The 14,321-nt window shown below is 39.5% G+C and overlaps 1 protein-coding gene across 4 annotated transcripts in view; it reads left to right on the forward strand.

Annotated features, from left to right (window-relative positions):
- The window catches only part of Galk2 (galactokinase 2), a 152,409-nt gene that overhangs the window by 4,290 nt on the left and 133,798 nt on the right, over window positions 1–14,321 (forward strand). For 3 of the 4 annotated variants that reach the window (XM_008831791.2, XM_008831793.2, XM_008831794.2), the window contains exon 2: window positions 8,665–8,753. The exons of the other annotated variant lie outside the window; for it this stretch is intronic. In XM_008831791.2, the coding sequence (XP_008830013.1) occupies window positions 8,665–8,753 (89 nt within the window). The remainder of the gene's footprint in view (window positions 1–8,664; window positions 8,754–14,321) is intronic. 4 annotated transcript variants of the gene reach the window in all.

Raw genomic sequence — 14,321 nt, forward strand, 5'->3', positions numbered from 1 at the left:
ATCCTTACAATGTCATTGGACCCTATGTCATTGTTACCCCTCTAACCTTTTTTTATTCTTTTTACAAAAATGGTATATTTGAATAAGTAAAATAATTATATTTGTTGTTCTGCCACTTTTTTCACTTAATTTTCTCAAAGATTCTGTCTTATCAGTTTATATTTTGCTGAAATTATTTTATATTATGAATACATTATTAGGACCTTTTTATTTCTGAAATTTTTACTCTTACAGATAATACTGCAATAAACAGCCTTACACATATCTTTTAGCATTTGTGAACATTTAAAAAATATTTTTATTAGTTCTTTGAGAATTTCAGGCATGCATACCGTGTGTTTTGTTCATATTCACCCCCATTCCTTCCAACTCCTGCAAGATTCACCCCCAACCCTCTCCCAACTTCATGTCCTTTTTTAAAATTTATATCCCACTGAGTCCAATTTATGCTATCTATATATTCATGGGTGTGGGCCATCCACTGGAGCATGGTGGACCTATGAGAAGGGCCATACCTTTAAAGAAAACTGACTCTTCCTCCCCAGCAGCTAACAACTGTCCCCAGTAGTTAACAACTGTTGGTAGCGCCTCAGCTGGGTGTGTGTGTGGGGGAATCCTGAGCCCCTCCCCATGCTGGAATGTTGACTTGCTTAATGTGCAAGCTTTGTGCAGGCAACCAGCTGCTGTGAGTTCATAAGTGGTCCTGTCATGTCCAGAGACAGTTTCATCCCAGTCCTCCCCTACCTCTGGCTCTTTGAATGAGCTTTTTTTAATTTAAGAATTATTTTTATTTTATGTGTATGAGTGTTTTGCCAGCATGTACGTAAGTGCATCCATGTGTGCAACACCACGGAGGCCAGAAGAGAGCATCGGATCCTCTGAACTGCAGTTATAGATGGTTGTTAGCTGCCATGTGGGTGCTGGAAACTGAACCCGTGTCCTTTGCAAGAACAACCAGTACTCTTAATGGCTGAGCTATTTTTTAAAGCTTGTTTGTGGATATGGATCCAGGGCCAAAGGTAATAAGCATTTAAAATCTTGATAGCTTCTGCCAAGTGGCCCTGCAAAAAAGCTATTGTTAGACTGTCTCTTTTTCATCAGTTTTTTTGGCGCTCATTAATCTGTATGTAAATATGCATAGCTCCTGCTTTAACTTTATGATACCTCTTGCTGCACACATTCTGCAGTACGGTGCAGTACTGATGATGAGTGCATCTTTGACTTAATCCCGATTTTAATGGAAACGTTTTAATGGGAATATTTCTGATATTTTGCCATCAAATAGGAAGTTTAATGTTGTAAATATATTTTATTAAATCAAGGACATGTCTGCAACATTGCTACTCCAACATTGTAATCACCTGAACAAAAAGCCTGATTTAATTTTAGTTTTTAAGAGTGGGCCTGAATTCAGAGGCTACTGGTACCCCCAGATGTCTCTTGGAACTGTACTGATGTGACTATCTCTAGAACCCTTTTTCATGGGACTGTATCCTCAGCCTGTCCCCACCTGTGATTTTATTCAAATTCATTTCTCCAGCTTCAACAGGAGAGGTACAAACTTGGCTCCATTCTAATCTTAACAGACCATCCAACCTTTTCATCCCTAGTTCTAAAATATCTCATTCAGCCAAGGTCACAAGTGCTTCCATGATGGGATGTGGACAGGCCAATCTTGGGTAAGTAAGCATAGCTGTTGAGACTTCAAGGATGCAGTGTTCTTGATGGTGGAATGCAGTGTTCCACAACATTCCTCCTTTTCTGTGGCTCTTCTTTCAGGCCCTCTTCCACAATGTTCCCTGAGCCTTGGAGTGGGTGACATGGATGGCTATGCATTCAACAGTCACTTATTCTCAGCACTTTAAAAACATCTTTTTTTAAAATTAAAAACATATTTATGGCTGGATGTGGTAGTGCATGCCTTTAATCCCAGCATTTGGGAGGCAGAGGCAGGTGGATCTCTCTGAGTTCAAGGCCAAGTCTGGTTTACATAGGGAGCCCCAGGTCAGCTGGGGCTACAGGGAAACCCTCTCTCAAAAAACCAAAAAACTTATTTTTATTTTTTGTGTATGAGTGTTTTGCCTGCATGTGTGTAGGTGAACCTACACACATGCAATGCCCAAGGAGATCAGAAGAAGGCATTGGATTCCCCTGGAACTGGAGTTATGGACAGTTGTTAGCCATCATTTGAGGGCTGGGAACCGAACCCAGGTCCTGTGCAAAAACAGCTAGTGCACCATCTCTCTAGTCCTTCTCAGCACTTTTAGCAGTTAAGAGGCTCTTCAGTGACTGTTGGTCACTACCAAAAGAAGTTTCTCTTATCAAATCTGAAAGTATATAGGTATATACGTAGTTATTTAGAAAGCAATTTGACAGGTACATCGTGTCTGTTTAGCAAATCAATTATCAGTAGCTTCCCCAGCCACAGGTTTTCACCAGGTTTACAGTACCAGCCATGAATTCCCTCCTGTGGAGTAGGCCTCAGATCTAAGTGACTGGCTACCCATGTAACAGACTTACCACCTGTGTATTTCCAGTAGCATTAGTTGAAGAGGCTGTCTTTTTTTCCAATGTACATTTTCGTCATCTTTGTCAGGAATGAGGTGAGTGTAGCTGCATGGATGATCTGCTTCACTGATCTACATGTATGACTTTGTGTCACTATCATGCTACTTTTGTTGCTGTAATGTAGGTTGAAGTCAGTTATGGTGATACATCCAGCCTTATTTTTCATTTTTTTGCTCAGGATTTCTTTGGTTATTTGAGGTCTTTTGTGCTTTCAAATGACTTTGAGACTTTTCCTTTTTTCCTTTCTCTCTTTTTTCCCTCCCTCCCTCTCTCTTTCTTCCTTCTTCTGTCCCTCCTTTCTTTCCTCCCTCGCTCCTTCTTTTGTCCGTCTTTCCTTCTTTTCCTTCTTTGTAACTGTGAATGGGATTGCCCCCTGGTTTTCTCCTCAGTGTATTTATTTGTTATTAGAATTTAGGAAGGCACCTGATTGTTGTGTGTTAATTTTGTATCCTGCCAGTTTTCTGAATGTGTCTGTCACTTCTAAGCATTTTCTGACCTAGTCTTTTTGAGGTTGGTCATCAGTAACCCTCTTTAGGTTGAGCTGTGTTCCTTCTATTCCTGGTTCCTTTAGGACTTTTATCATGAAGGATGTAGGATTTTGCCAAAAGCTTTTTCTGCCTCTTTTGAGATGATAATGTAATTTCTGTTCCTGAGAACACTTGTGTTTGTTGTATTACATTTATTGATTTGCAAATGTTGAGTCATCCCTGAATCTCTGGAATGAAGTCAAGTTGGTCATGGTGTATGTTCTTTCTGATGTGTTCTTTTTTTTTTTCTTTTCTTTTTTAATATTTTATCATTTTTATTTTATGTATATGAGTGTATTGCCTGCATGTATATGAGTGAACCCATGTCATGCAGTGCCGCGGAAGTCAGAAGAGGGTTTTGATTCCCCTGGAACTGGAGTTAAGGATGGTTAGTAGGCACCATGTGGGTTCTGGGAATCGAACCCGGGTCTTCTGCAAGAGCAGTCAGTGCTCTTAACCACTGAGCCATCTTTCCAGTCCCTTGATGTGTTATTGAAGTCAATTGGTAAGTGTTTCGTGGGAAATTTTGCATCAATGTTCATCAAGGAAACTGGTCTATAATTTTCTTTTTTTTTAGGAGTGAGTATTTTATCTGATTTTGATATTCATGTAATATTGGTCTTGTAAAATGAGTTTGACACCATCTCTTTTCTTTTCATTCGATAGGATACTTTGAGGATCATTGGTGTCAGTTCTTCAGAGGTCTGTTAAAATTCAGCATTGAGTACAACTGGGCCTGAACTTATATTTAATCGGGAGAATTTCTATTTTATTACTGATTCAGTAGCATGGATTGTTATAGATTTCTTTAAAGATCTCATCTTTGTTTAATCTTGGTAGATCGTATATGCTTAGAAATGCATCCATTTTTTAAAAGATTTTCCAATTTAGTGAGGTATATATCCTTTATGATTTCTGAATTTCTTTCCTGTTTGCTGCAATGGGTTCTTTTTATTACTTTAGTTCTTACCTCTGTTTTGGTTAGTTTGGCTAAGGCTTGTCATCCTTTCAAATAACAATTCTTTGTTTCATTGTGTCTTTGTAATTTTTTGTTCTTATTTCATTAATTTCTGCCCTGACCTTAATTATTTCTTCTGATGTATCTATTTATATCTGTTGATTTGGAGTGTGACTTGTTCTGTTTTTTCCTGTGTATTATTGTTTATTTGATATCTTTCTGATTTCTTTTAAATTTTTATTTGCTTATTTATTTTTATTTATGTGTATGAATGTTTTGCCTGAATATATGTAAGTGTACCCATGTCATGTAATGCTCATGGAGGCCAGAAGAGAGCATCACATCCCCTGGAACTGGATTGATTTGGAGTGTGACTTGTTCTGTTTTTTCCTGTGTATTATTGTTTATTTGATATCTTTCTGATTTCTTTTAAATTTTTATTTGCTTATTTATTTTTATTTATGTGTATGAATGTTTTGCCTGAATATATGTAAGTGTACCCATGTCATGTAATGCTCATGGAGGCCAGAAGAGAGCATCACATCCCCTGGAACTGGATGGTTGTTAGCTGCCTTGTGGGTGCTGAGAGCTGAACTTGGGTCCTCTACAAAAGTAGCCAGTGCTCTTAACAGTTGAGCCATTCTAGCCCCAAATCTTTCTGATGTCTTAATGTAGGTAGGTACTTGTGCGGACTGCTTTAGTTGTATCCCATGACTTTGACTATGTTGTATTTTCATTTTCATTCAGTTCTGGAATTTTATTTCTTTCTTTCTTGATTTTTTTTGAAGTATTTTATTATTTTTATTTTATGTGTATATGTATATTGCCTGCATGTATGTAAGTGCACCTGTGTTGTGCAATGCCCATGGAGGTCAGAAGAGGGCGTTGGATCACCTGGGACTGGAGTTACGAACAGTTAGGCACCGTGTGGGTGCTGGGAATTGAACCCAGGTCCTCTGCAAGAGCAGCCAGTGCTCTTAAGTGCTGAGCCATCTCTCCAGCCCCTTTCTTGATTTCTTCAGTCATCCAATAGTGTGTTGCTTGAGCTCCATGAGTTTGTATCTGCTCTGTAGTTTCTCTTGCTGTTAGCTTCTAGTTTTGTTCCACGTATTCAGCTAGAATACAAGGAATTATGTCAGTTTAGATATTTGTTAAGATTGCTTTGTGCTCTAATATATAATCTATGTTAGAGAAGTTCCATTGGCCAATGAGAAGAATGTATGTGTTTGGCAGTGTTTGGGTCGAATGTTCTGTAGATGTCTGTTAAGTCCATTGGAATTACAATGCCTTTTAATGCATTTCTTTGAAGATGTGCTGGGCTTCAGCTGTACTGTTTGTTTTATGCAATTGGGTACACTCATATTCAGTGCATATATGTTTAAATTGTAATGTTCTGTTGATAGACTATTCTTTTACTCAATATAAAGTGATTTTCTTAATCTTTTTTGACTAGTTTTGGTTTGAAGTCTGTTTTGTTAAGTATTAGGATAGCAACAATTGCGTATTTCTTAGTTCCGTTTGCTTGGAGTACCTTTTTCCATCCTTTCACCTTAAGGTGGTGTCTGTCTTCTATGGTGAGGTCCATTTATTGGAAACAACAAGTAAAAGAACCCAGCCTTTAATCCATTCTGCCAGTGTGTGCCTTTTGATTGGAGGAATCAAGCCCATTTTATATTCAGCATTATTACTGCAAGGTGTGTATTTCTGTAAATTTTTTCTTGATTGTGCAGTGTTTGCCATTTTCCTTTTTCCCCCTCTTGCTTAACTATTACTCATAATGGCTTATCCTTTGTGTGGCCTTGTGAATGTCTTTTTTCTTCAGTCCAAAGGATTCCTTCAGGTATCTTCTACAGTGCTGGCTTAGTGCTATAACTCTTAAAAAAATCTGTTTTTATCATGGAAAGTTTTTCTTTCTTCTGTTAGGACAGATAGCTGTGCTGGAGTGTAGACTGGTTGGCAGTTGTCTTTTGGAACTTGAAATGCATCCTTCCATGGGATCTCAGCTTCTCGAGTTTCTGTTGTGGTGTCTGCTGTCTGATGGTCTCTCTGTATACATGACATGGTGCTTCCACTCTGCTGCTTTCAGGGTGCCTTCTTTGTTCTGTGTTCTTAGTGACTTAGTCAGAATATGATGACGGGAGATCCTTTTCTGATCTTGTCTGTTGTTCTAAATGCTGCATCGGTCTGGATTGCCATTTCCCCCAGGTTTGAGGGATTTTCTCTAAGATTTTGTTAGTTCTTTAGAACAAAATGCTTTTCCTTCTTCTATGCCCATGAGTCTTAGATTTGGTGTTTTCATCGTGTTCTGAATGTCTCGAAAGCCCATTTCTACCTTTTTATCCGTTTGTCTTTGTTACAGTGTCCGGTTGTTCTGCCTGTCCCCACAAGCACACACCCCCTGCTCTCCTTGGTCCATCTGTGGTGAGCGTTTCCACAGTTTTGTGTTGTGTTTTTTCATTCCCACTCTTTCACTTTGGTTTCTCTTCAGCATTTCTCTTGACTGAGCTTTTTCTCAGACATTCTATGTTGACGCTTTACTCCATCTAGCTGTCTTCTGTGTGTTCTCTTGACGTTCATTCAGGAGTTTGTTTTCTTCTTTGATGTCTTTGAACTTACCTATGATGATTCTTTTGAATTCTCTGTTATTTTCGTCTAATTCATTCTTACCAAGGAGGCCAATACCATGAGATTAGTAGATTTTGGAGGAGTTGCATTGCTTTGGCTTTTCATGTCTCTTCTGTTGTCATACTGGAATTTAGGTATCTAAGGTTGTTTCGTTGCTTGGATTTTTTTTTTTTTAATAGCTGCTTCTTTCAGTTGAAGTATTTGCAGTATACAAGTGGGGCTGTTTAGAGGGAATATCATCAGACTGGGAGGTTAAGGTGCCTGATGCAGCCTAAATTCTTCCCAGAGTACACTGCTAACTTCAGGAGCAAGCAACAGCTGCTGGATATGCCTGCCCACTGTGCAGTATACTAGCTGAGTAACAAAACCAAGCCCTTTGACTCCAATAGCTGTTGGAGGATAAAACAAACAAACCAACCAAAACACCCCCTCCCCAACCCAACCAAACAAGGATTTTATGGAGCATACTGGGATTCGAATTACTAAATTCAGGAGTTGGAGCAATGTAGGGTGGGTAAGGATAGGTCTAGTATTAGGTCACCTTTGAAAAAGATGATGATGGGAAAAGTATATGGGAGGGAAAAGTTAATATACATTTAGAGTCCACAGATTTTTAGAAATTGTTTACAGCTATGGAGAGCTGTAGTTATGATGTATAAAGAGGATGGTGTAAGGAAGGAAGCAAGAGGACACCAGATTGAATGAGAGGTAAGGTATATGAGTTATGCGCGTGATGAGTGGTGGAGGGTGTCCAGTGGTAGGCTGTGTGGAGAAGCACACAGAACAATCCTAAAACATGACTGAACTCCATACAAACAAAACAAAAACTATTATGACATATATCTACAAGAGTGGAGATTAAATAAAAAATAAGCAGGAAAAGATTTTTAAAAAGCCCTAAAAATGATAAAACCATAGCATATACAACAGTCAAAAAAGGCAACACATAATAAAAGTACATTAGATTTTAAAATTTGCCTTTCTTGGTGAGATGGCTTTACTTCTCCCCTGCGGTGTTTCATGTAGCAAGCTGCATTGCAGGGGAGATAAAATTTAGAAGGCCAGTTGAAGCCTATAGAACCAGATACTATCTGTCCAAATTCTAGACAGAGTAATTTAAAATATTAGTGCTTTTGAACGAGGAGGAGGAGGAGCAGGAAGAGGTAGAAGCAACATCTTACCACGCAAGAGATAATATCTGCAAATGAGCTTAATAAGTCAGGTGAGCTCTCTGTAGGGAGCAGGTGGGAAACTTGCCAAACAAGCTGCCAGGAAGTACTTCTCGTACATACAGGCCCCACAGGAACAGACGCTGTGGTGAAGACTTAGTGTTCAATTAGAACAGGCCTTAATATATTAGGACTTATATCCAAACTAAGATGGAAAAGTAGCACCCTGGGAGACTGCCACAGGACAACTAGGGCACTGATAGTGATGTGGCCACATGCCAAGGGACACTAAGGACCAAGAGCCACCACCACCAGAGGACAGGAAGAGACAAAGAAGCTGCCTTGGTAGGTTTCAGAGCTGTGTGGCCCTGCTGGCCCTGACTTTCTGAGTTCTGGCTGGCCCATGAACTATCAAACAATAAATAAGTTGTTTTGAGCCATCCAGTTTGTGGTCTTAGTTACAGTAGTTTTAGGAAACTAGTGTGCGATTCCTCACTACTACTTTTACTATCAAGAGTCTTAAATGTCATTGAAAATTTACATAGCCATGTGTCACTAACATTTAATCATAGTCTTCATGCTGTAAGGAAATAGCTTTTTCTGTTAGACATATCCATCTAAAGTTTTAAATTCTGTAGTGTGCTTAGCTGTATAGCACACGTGTGTGTGTGTGTGTGTGTGTGTGTGTGTGTGTGTATCTATGGATTAAACCTAAAGCCTTATGCGTATTATGTAGTACTGTACCAGTGTTGTGCTCCAGCCCATTATGGGCTTTCAGATATATGCTATTTTGAAGTATTTTACTATTGTTTTTCAGGTTGCTGAAGCTGAAAGAGATGTTTAAGTCCAAGTTTGGGTCCACACCCAAGTTTTATGTTCGTGCACCAGGAAGGGTCAACATAATAGGTATTCCAAATTTTCTTCTCTTAACTTTTCTGCTCCTCCTTTGGTAGTCTGGATTTTTCAGGTTTTCTAGGTGTATCTGTACTTTGCTTTGGTTTCTCTGAGGAGATACTTTGTATTTTTGCTATTTGGTAGGAAATAATAGATCTTAACAATTTTGTGTACTACTCTTTCTTCATAGGTATATAATGATTGACACAGTGTTAGATTAAATGCCATTTTATTCTTTTTTATTTAATGTCATAAATATTTTCCTACATTTGTATAGTGGTTATAATTACTATTTAGTGCTATAATAATAACCTACTAAGTTGATATTCTGTAATTTACTTAAGACTTTCTTTTATTGTACATAAAATGATTTTTAGTTTCTCACTATTATAGCCAGGAGTTTGAGGTTTTATTCCAGGTGGAAAGGAGAAGTAGGTAGAATAAAGGATGTATCTTCTTTCATGGCCCCTAAATTTTTCTTTTCCCCAAAAGGATGTTGAACTTAGAAGGATTTCTTCGTACTTTGAGCAACAAAATTTCTATCATTTGATTTTTCATCAAGAACCTTCTTGAGATAAATGTTATTAATGGAGCATTATTTTGAAGTCATGTGAAACTTTTTTTTGCTTCTGAGTTTGTTCTAAATCAAGGCAGTTTTAGAAGTATAATATGTACATGTACCTCACAAATAGAATTGTTCTACCTTGTGATTTATCTGTAACTGTGAGACTCATTGCCAAGGTTACTGTGGCGATATTATCGAGGATATTTCTCATGATGCCAGTGCTATCCCTTCTTTGAAGATCCAGAGAGTGTTTTTTATCATCTGATGATGTGAATCACATGTGTTTATACTATCTGTGTTAGAAACTAGCCATATGTCACTAACATTTAATCAAAGTGAACTAAATAAAGTGAAATGAAATTGCACCAGCCACCTTGTAAGCTGCTGTCAAGTGCTTCACAGCCACATGTGGCTAGTGGTTACTGTATTAGACAGCACAGACCCAGTAACTTCCCATATCCTAGAACATTCTAGTGAACTGTTTGCTTTGGCTTTCAGGAAGGCCTGGAAGAGAAGCTACTTCTTGTCCTTTTCGAGTGTCCCACAGCCATGTGATCCTTGAGAGTCACCTGGTAGCTAGTTCCTCTCTAGGTCCAGAGCATGAGCCTGGGTGACTGCCAGCTAACCCTTGAAACTTTGAAGGAAATAATTAAAAACAACTTTGAAGGATATTTATTGACTTATGTGTGTGTATGAATGTATGCATGCATGTGCATATATGCATGTGTTTGTGTGCATGTGAGCATGTACATGCCTATGTAGGTGTGCATGTACATATACATGTGACTATTTGCATGTACATGTGTGTATGTGCATATGTATATGTGTGCCTGTGTGTATATGTATGTATGTACATGTGCATGTGTATGTGTGTGTGTTCAAATGTGTTTACATATACAGAACACACTTCATTAATATTAGAGGGCTTGCGAGGAATCTCCTGTTTCTTGTCATCCCATACTTGGCTTTCCTCATGTCTTCCACTATTTACTCCATGTTCAGTCCATGCTAAATTTCTGCCCGTTCTTTAAGACTCCATTGAGAAGACCTGGTCATGAAAGATGGCCTGAGAGTCATGATGCCCACTTACTTTCTTTTTTCTTTTCACCATGCTGTAGATTGAACCCAGGGCATAGTACCTGTTGGGCAAGTATTCTACCACTAAGCTACCCCCGTGGTTCCTCCATTTGCTTAGACCAGACCATTGGAGAGCTTCGCATAATAAGCACAGCACTGGCCTTGGGTAGAGCTGTTTCATTAGCTACCAACTTGGTTTTATACTCTTTTAGAAAGAAGTTATAGGAAATCAACCATATAAAGAATCAGTCCTATGTAAAGTACAAGGAAATTAGTGTATATGTGGCAGTAAGGATGAAGGGTGCAGGAGTCAGGTTGATGCTCTCTTACAGGTGCCGGACACCTTCAGTGTTGCTGACACCCTCAGCATGGCTTGGTTCTGGCTGCATCTCACTTAGCCCTTAGGAGATGAAGGATCTCTGTGTCTCCTAGCACCGCAGTGCAGGTGTCTTCACAGGTGGGAGAATGGCACCTCTGGCTGACCTCTTCCTGGGAAGCTGTGCTAATCTGCAGCAGTGGACAGTGCTCCCCTTCATCTGATTGATTATAGGCATGGGAAATCTCAGCTTGGAATTCTGTGAGCAAAGCATCTACATTTCAGTATTTCAGTGACTTCAGCACAGTTAGAAATGCCTGGTGCTGAACCTCATGGGCTTTTAGGCAAGATGTCCCTGCTCATCAGGATGTACTGTAAGCACTCAGCACATAAACAAAACCCAGGAATCAGAATCTTTAAATTGTGCTTTTTGCAGAGATCTAGCAGTCCAAGAAACCAGAACTTGAATCTGCCTTCCCCAGTCCTTTCCTTATTAGCCTTTTATTTAGAAGTGGAACAAAGGAAATCAATTCAAATTTCCATCTCATCCTTCTGGTCAGGTTGGAATCAAGTGCCCTCTGAATGCAAGTCTGTGCTTATAACAGTCTTGTTAGTTGCAGATGTGAGTGGGGGTGGGGTGCCCAAGATCTGCATGATATCTGAATACAGTGAAAAGCTGAACTTGTCAGGGACCTCTCCTTGCTTTTTTGTAGACGCAATACATCATTTTTTTCCCCCTGAATCTAGTTCAAGCCTTTTTTTGGAGGGAAGGTAGAAGCATTCACAAATTTTCTATATAAAAGCAATTTCTGACTTTATGCCAGAGTCCTAGAAAGGAAGTATCTCAGATGGGCTCTAAGAAAGTAGCTCAGACAGATGCTGCTCCATCAGCTTGGGTGAAGGAGAACCCAAAAGTCATGGTGCAAATGTCTCTGTAGGCCTTCTTCGTGCAGACTTGCCTGGAAGAGCAAAAGAAGACCTAGACTCCTTGGTTAACTTGTCTAATTCTTGAAGAAAGTCAAAGTTGAGCCATCGAATCTAATTTGTACTGCCCATGTACTCCTGGGTGTGGAGCCCTCCACTGGAGTGTGTTCCACCTACCAGAGGCCACACCATTAGAGAAAATTGACTTTGCCTCCCCTAGAAGCCATGAACTGTCCCTACTCTCCAGTTAGGGGTGGAGGCTCATGAACCCCTTTTCTGTCCATGTTAGCATGTTGACTGGTTTGATCTTGTGTATGCAACTATGGCAACTCTGAGTTCATGAGTGCAGCTGTCCTGTCATGTCCAGAAGGCACTGTTTCACTCTAGTCCTTCCTGACTTCCATTTTTTACAAGCTTTCTGTCTTCTCTTCTGAAATGGTTGCTGGGCCTTGGGGAGGGGGTGTGATATAGATGTCCCATTTGTGGCTGAGCACTATGCTGGCACCTGTTCTCTGTACTTTGATTAGTTGTGAATTTCTGTGTTAATCACCATCCACTGCAAAAAGAAACTTCTCTGATGAGGTCTGAGAGCCACACTAATCTCTGGGTAGAGAGATAATGAATTTAGAGAACATTTTGATACTATGTCTATTTAGCAGAATAATATAGTAAGTTCACCTCTTTGGGTCTGTGAGTTCTCCAACCATGGGTTCTTGGCAAGATTTACAGTATCAGACATGTGTTTCCTCCTTTGGAGTGGGCCTTAAATTCAATCAGAAAGCAGTTGGTTGCTGCTATAACACTGGCGTTACTATTGCACCCATGGACATATCTTGCCATGCCAGTCATCATTGTAGTTCACTGAGTTCGCAGCTAGGTAAGATTCTTGATGAATTTTCCCCCTAGCAACCTTCACAGCAACTTCTGGTACTATGAAAGCTAGCTAGCAGGGAGGAAGTTTCCTTGTCAGTACTGTTCGATTTCTCCATGTTCTGTGATCAATGTGTGCAGTGTCTTCAGCAGTAGGGTCTTGCCATCAAGTTCTGGTGGGCAACCAAGAGCAATTGCAATAGGCTGTATTGTTTTGGGATCTCCTGGATGCTTCTGACCAACAACTTTTGAGAGGTATCCCATACCTGGCCCTGAACTTTTTATTTGGTAACCTGTGGCTTCTGGGATGAGCATAATCCCCTATGAAGTTTAAGTACAATTAAACTCTGTTATATGAGTATGTACATGAAGCTTATAAAGTGGTAGGTTTCATAAGACTTTTTATTTATTTTTATTTTTTATTTTTTTGGTCTTTTTGAGACAGGGTCTCCCTGTAGCCCCAGCTGTCCTGGAACTCACTATGTAGACCAGGCTGGCCTTGAACTCACAGAGATCCACCTGCCTCTGCCTCCCTAGTGCTGGGATTAAAGGTGTGCACCACTACGCCCGGCCATAAGACTTTTAAAAACATCCTTAGTGTTAGTTATCCTTCCCTTATCCCCTCCTCTTCCCTAACCTCCCATCCCTCTTCCCATTTAAGCCTTCCCATTATTTCCCCTTTCCCATATCACCCGTGTTCTACTATTACCGCTCAAGATCTCTCCTCACAATTGGTCCCTTTCTAGTTTCTTAAATTCTAAGGCATTCCAAATTCAATGGATAAATCAAAAGATTTGATGCCAAGATCAATATAAGTGCAAGAACACAGACTTTTGTCTTTCTGGATCTGTGTTACCTCACTCAACACAATACTTGAAAAAAAGTGCAGGTTGCATGTGGGGTCTCTCCCTTCCCTCGTGGGTCATTGGCCACCGTTCCACGAGGACAAAGGGAGCAGAAGCGATGAACAGGGTCAGGGACAGCCAGTGAGCACCGACATTAACAAAAACTTTCCATCTGTTGTGAGAATTCTTTTTTCTGGGGCTATTAAGCAGTGTTTTCCGTTTTTGGTTGTAGTATCAAACCAATGTTTGATTACATTAAAGTTTTTCTGGGGAACCAATGAATTTATTGAGCTTAGTTACAGAGATGACTGAGGGGTTGCTGGAGTATATGAGTGACCTGAGAGTATTTACACTGGAAAGCCTTTACTTAGCATGGATCAAGCCTTTTCTTCCTAGCCTTTCCCAGATAATATACTTTAGTCCTCTCCAAACCCAGGAGACAATGGATGATAAGGGCCAAATTACATACAGTTGGTTGGGAAGAGCAGCTGGATACTCATGTGAGGGTCCAATGACCCTGTTTACCCCTCCTCCTTTAATTAGATACTTAAGTCCATAAGTCCAGTTGTGATGATCTTTTGTTAGTGGACACAGCTGAAGTCATGAAGATGGTCTTCTGAGTCTTCTGACTCAGAAGAACATATTGTGTAGCATCATGTTATTAAAGAACACGGAATCTAAATTTTATATATATATATGATAATGTAATAAATTAATATTATCCATGTACATATTGTGTTTTATAAGTTTCCAGGTAAACCTTATAGAAAACACAAGACAACTTAAAAATCTTTTACCTTATGTAGCTTAGAGAGTGGTCTACCAAAACGTTGCTTTAGGTGGAAAAAGCAATTGGTACATAGTTAAGCATTATCGAATTGATGTTTACAACCTCCAGCATAATCAATTTAGGAAAACTGTGCTATAACCCTGTTTAGACTTTTAAGTTATTAAAATTTAATAATTTAAATAACAAATTATAA

This window comes from Nannospalax galili, unplaced genomic scaffold (assembly GCF_000622305.1).
Source record: "Nannospalax galili isolate Female #2095 unplaced genomic scaffold, S.galili_v1.0 scaffold735, whole genome shotgun sequence".
Taxonomy (NCBI): domain Eukaryota; kingdom Metazoa; phylum Chordata; class Mammalia; order Rodentia; family Spalacidae; genus Nannospalax; species Nannospalax galili.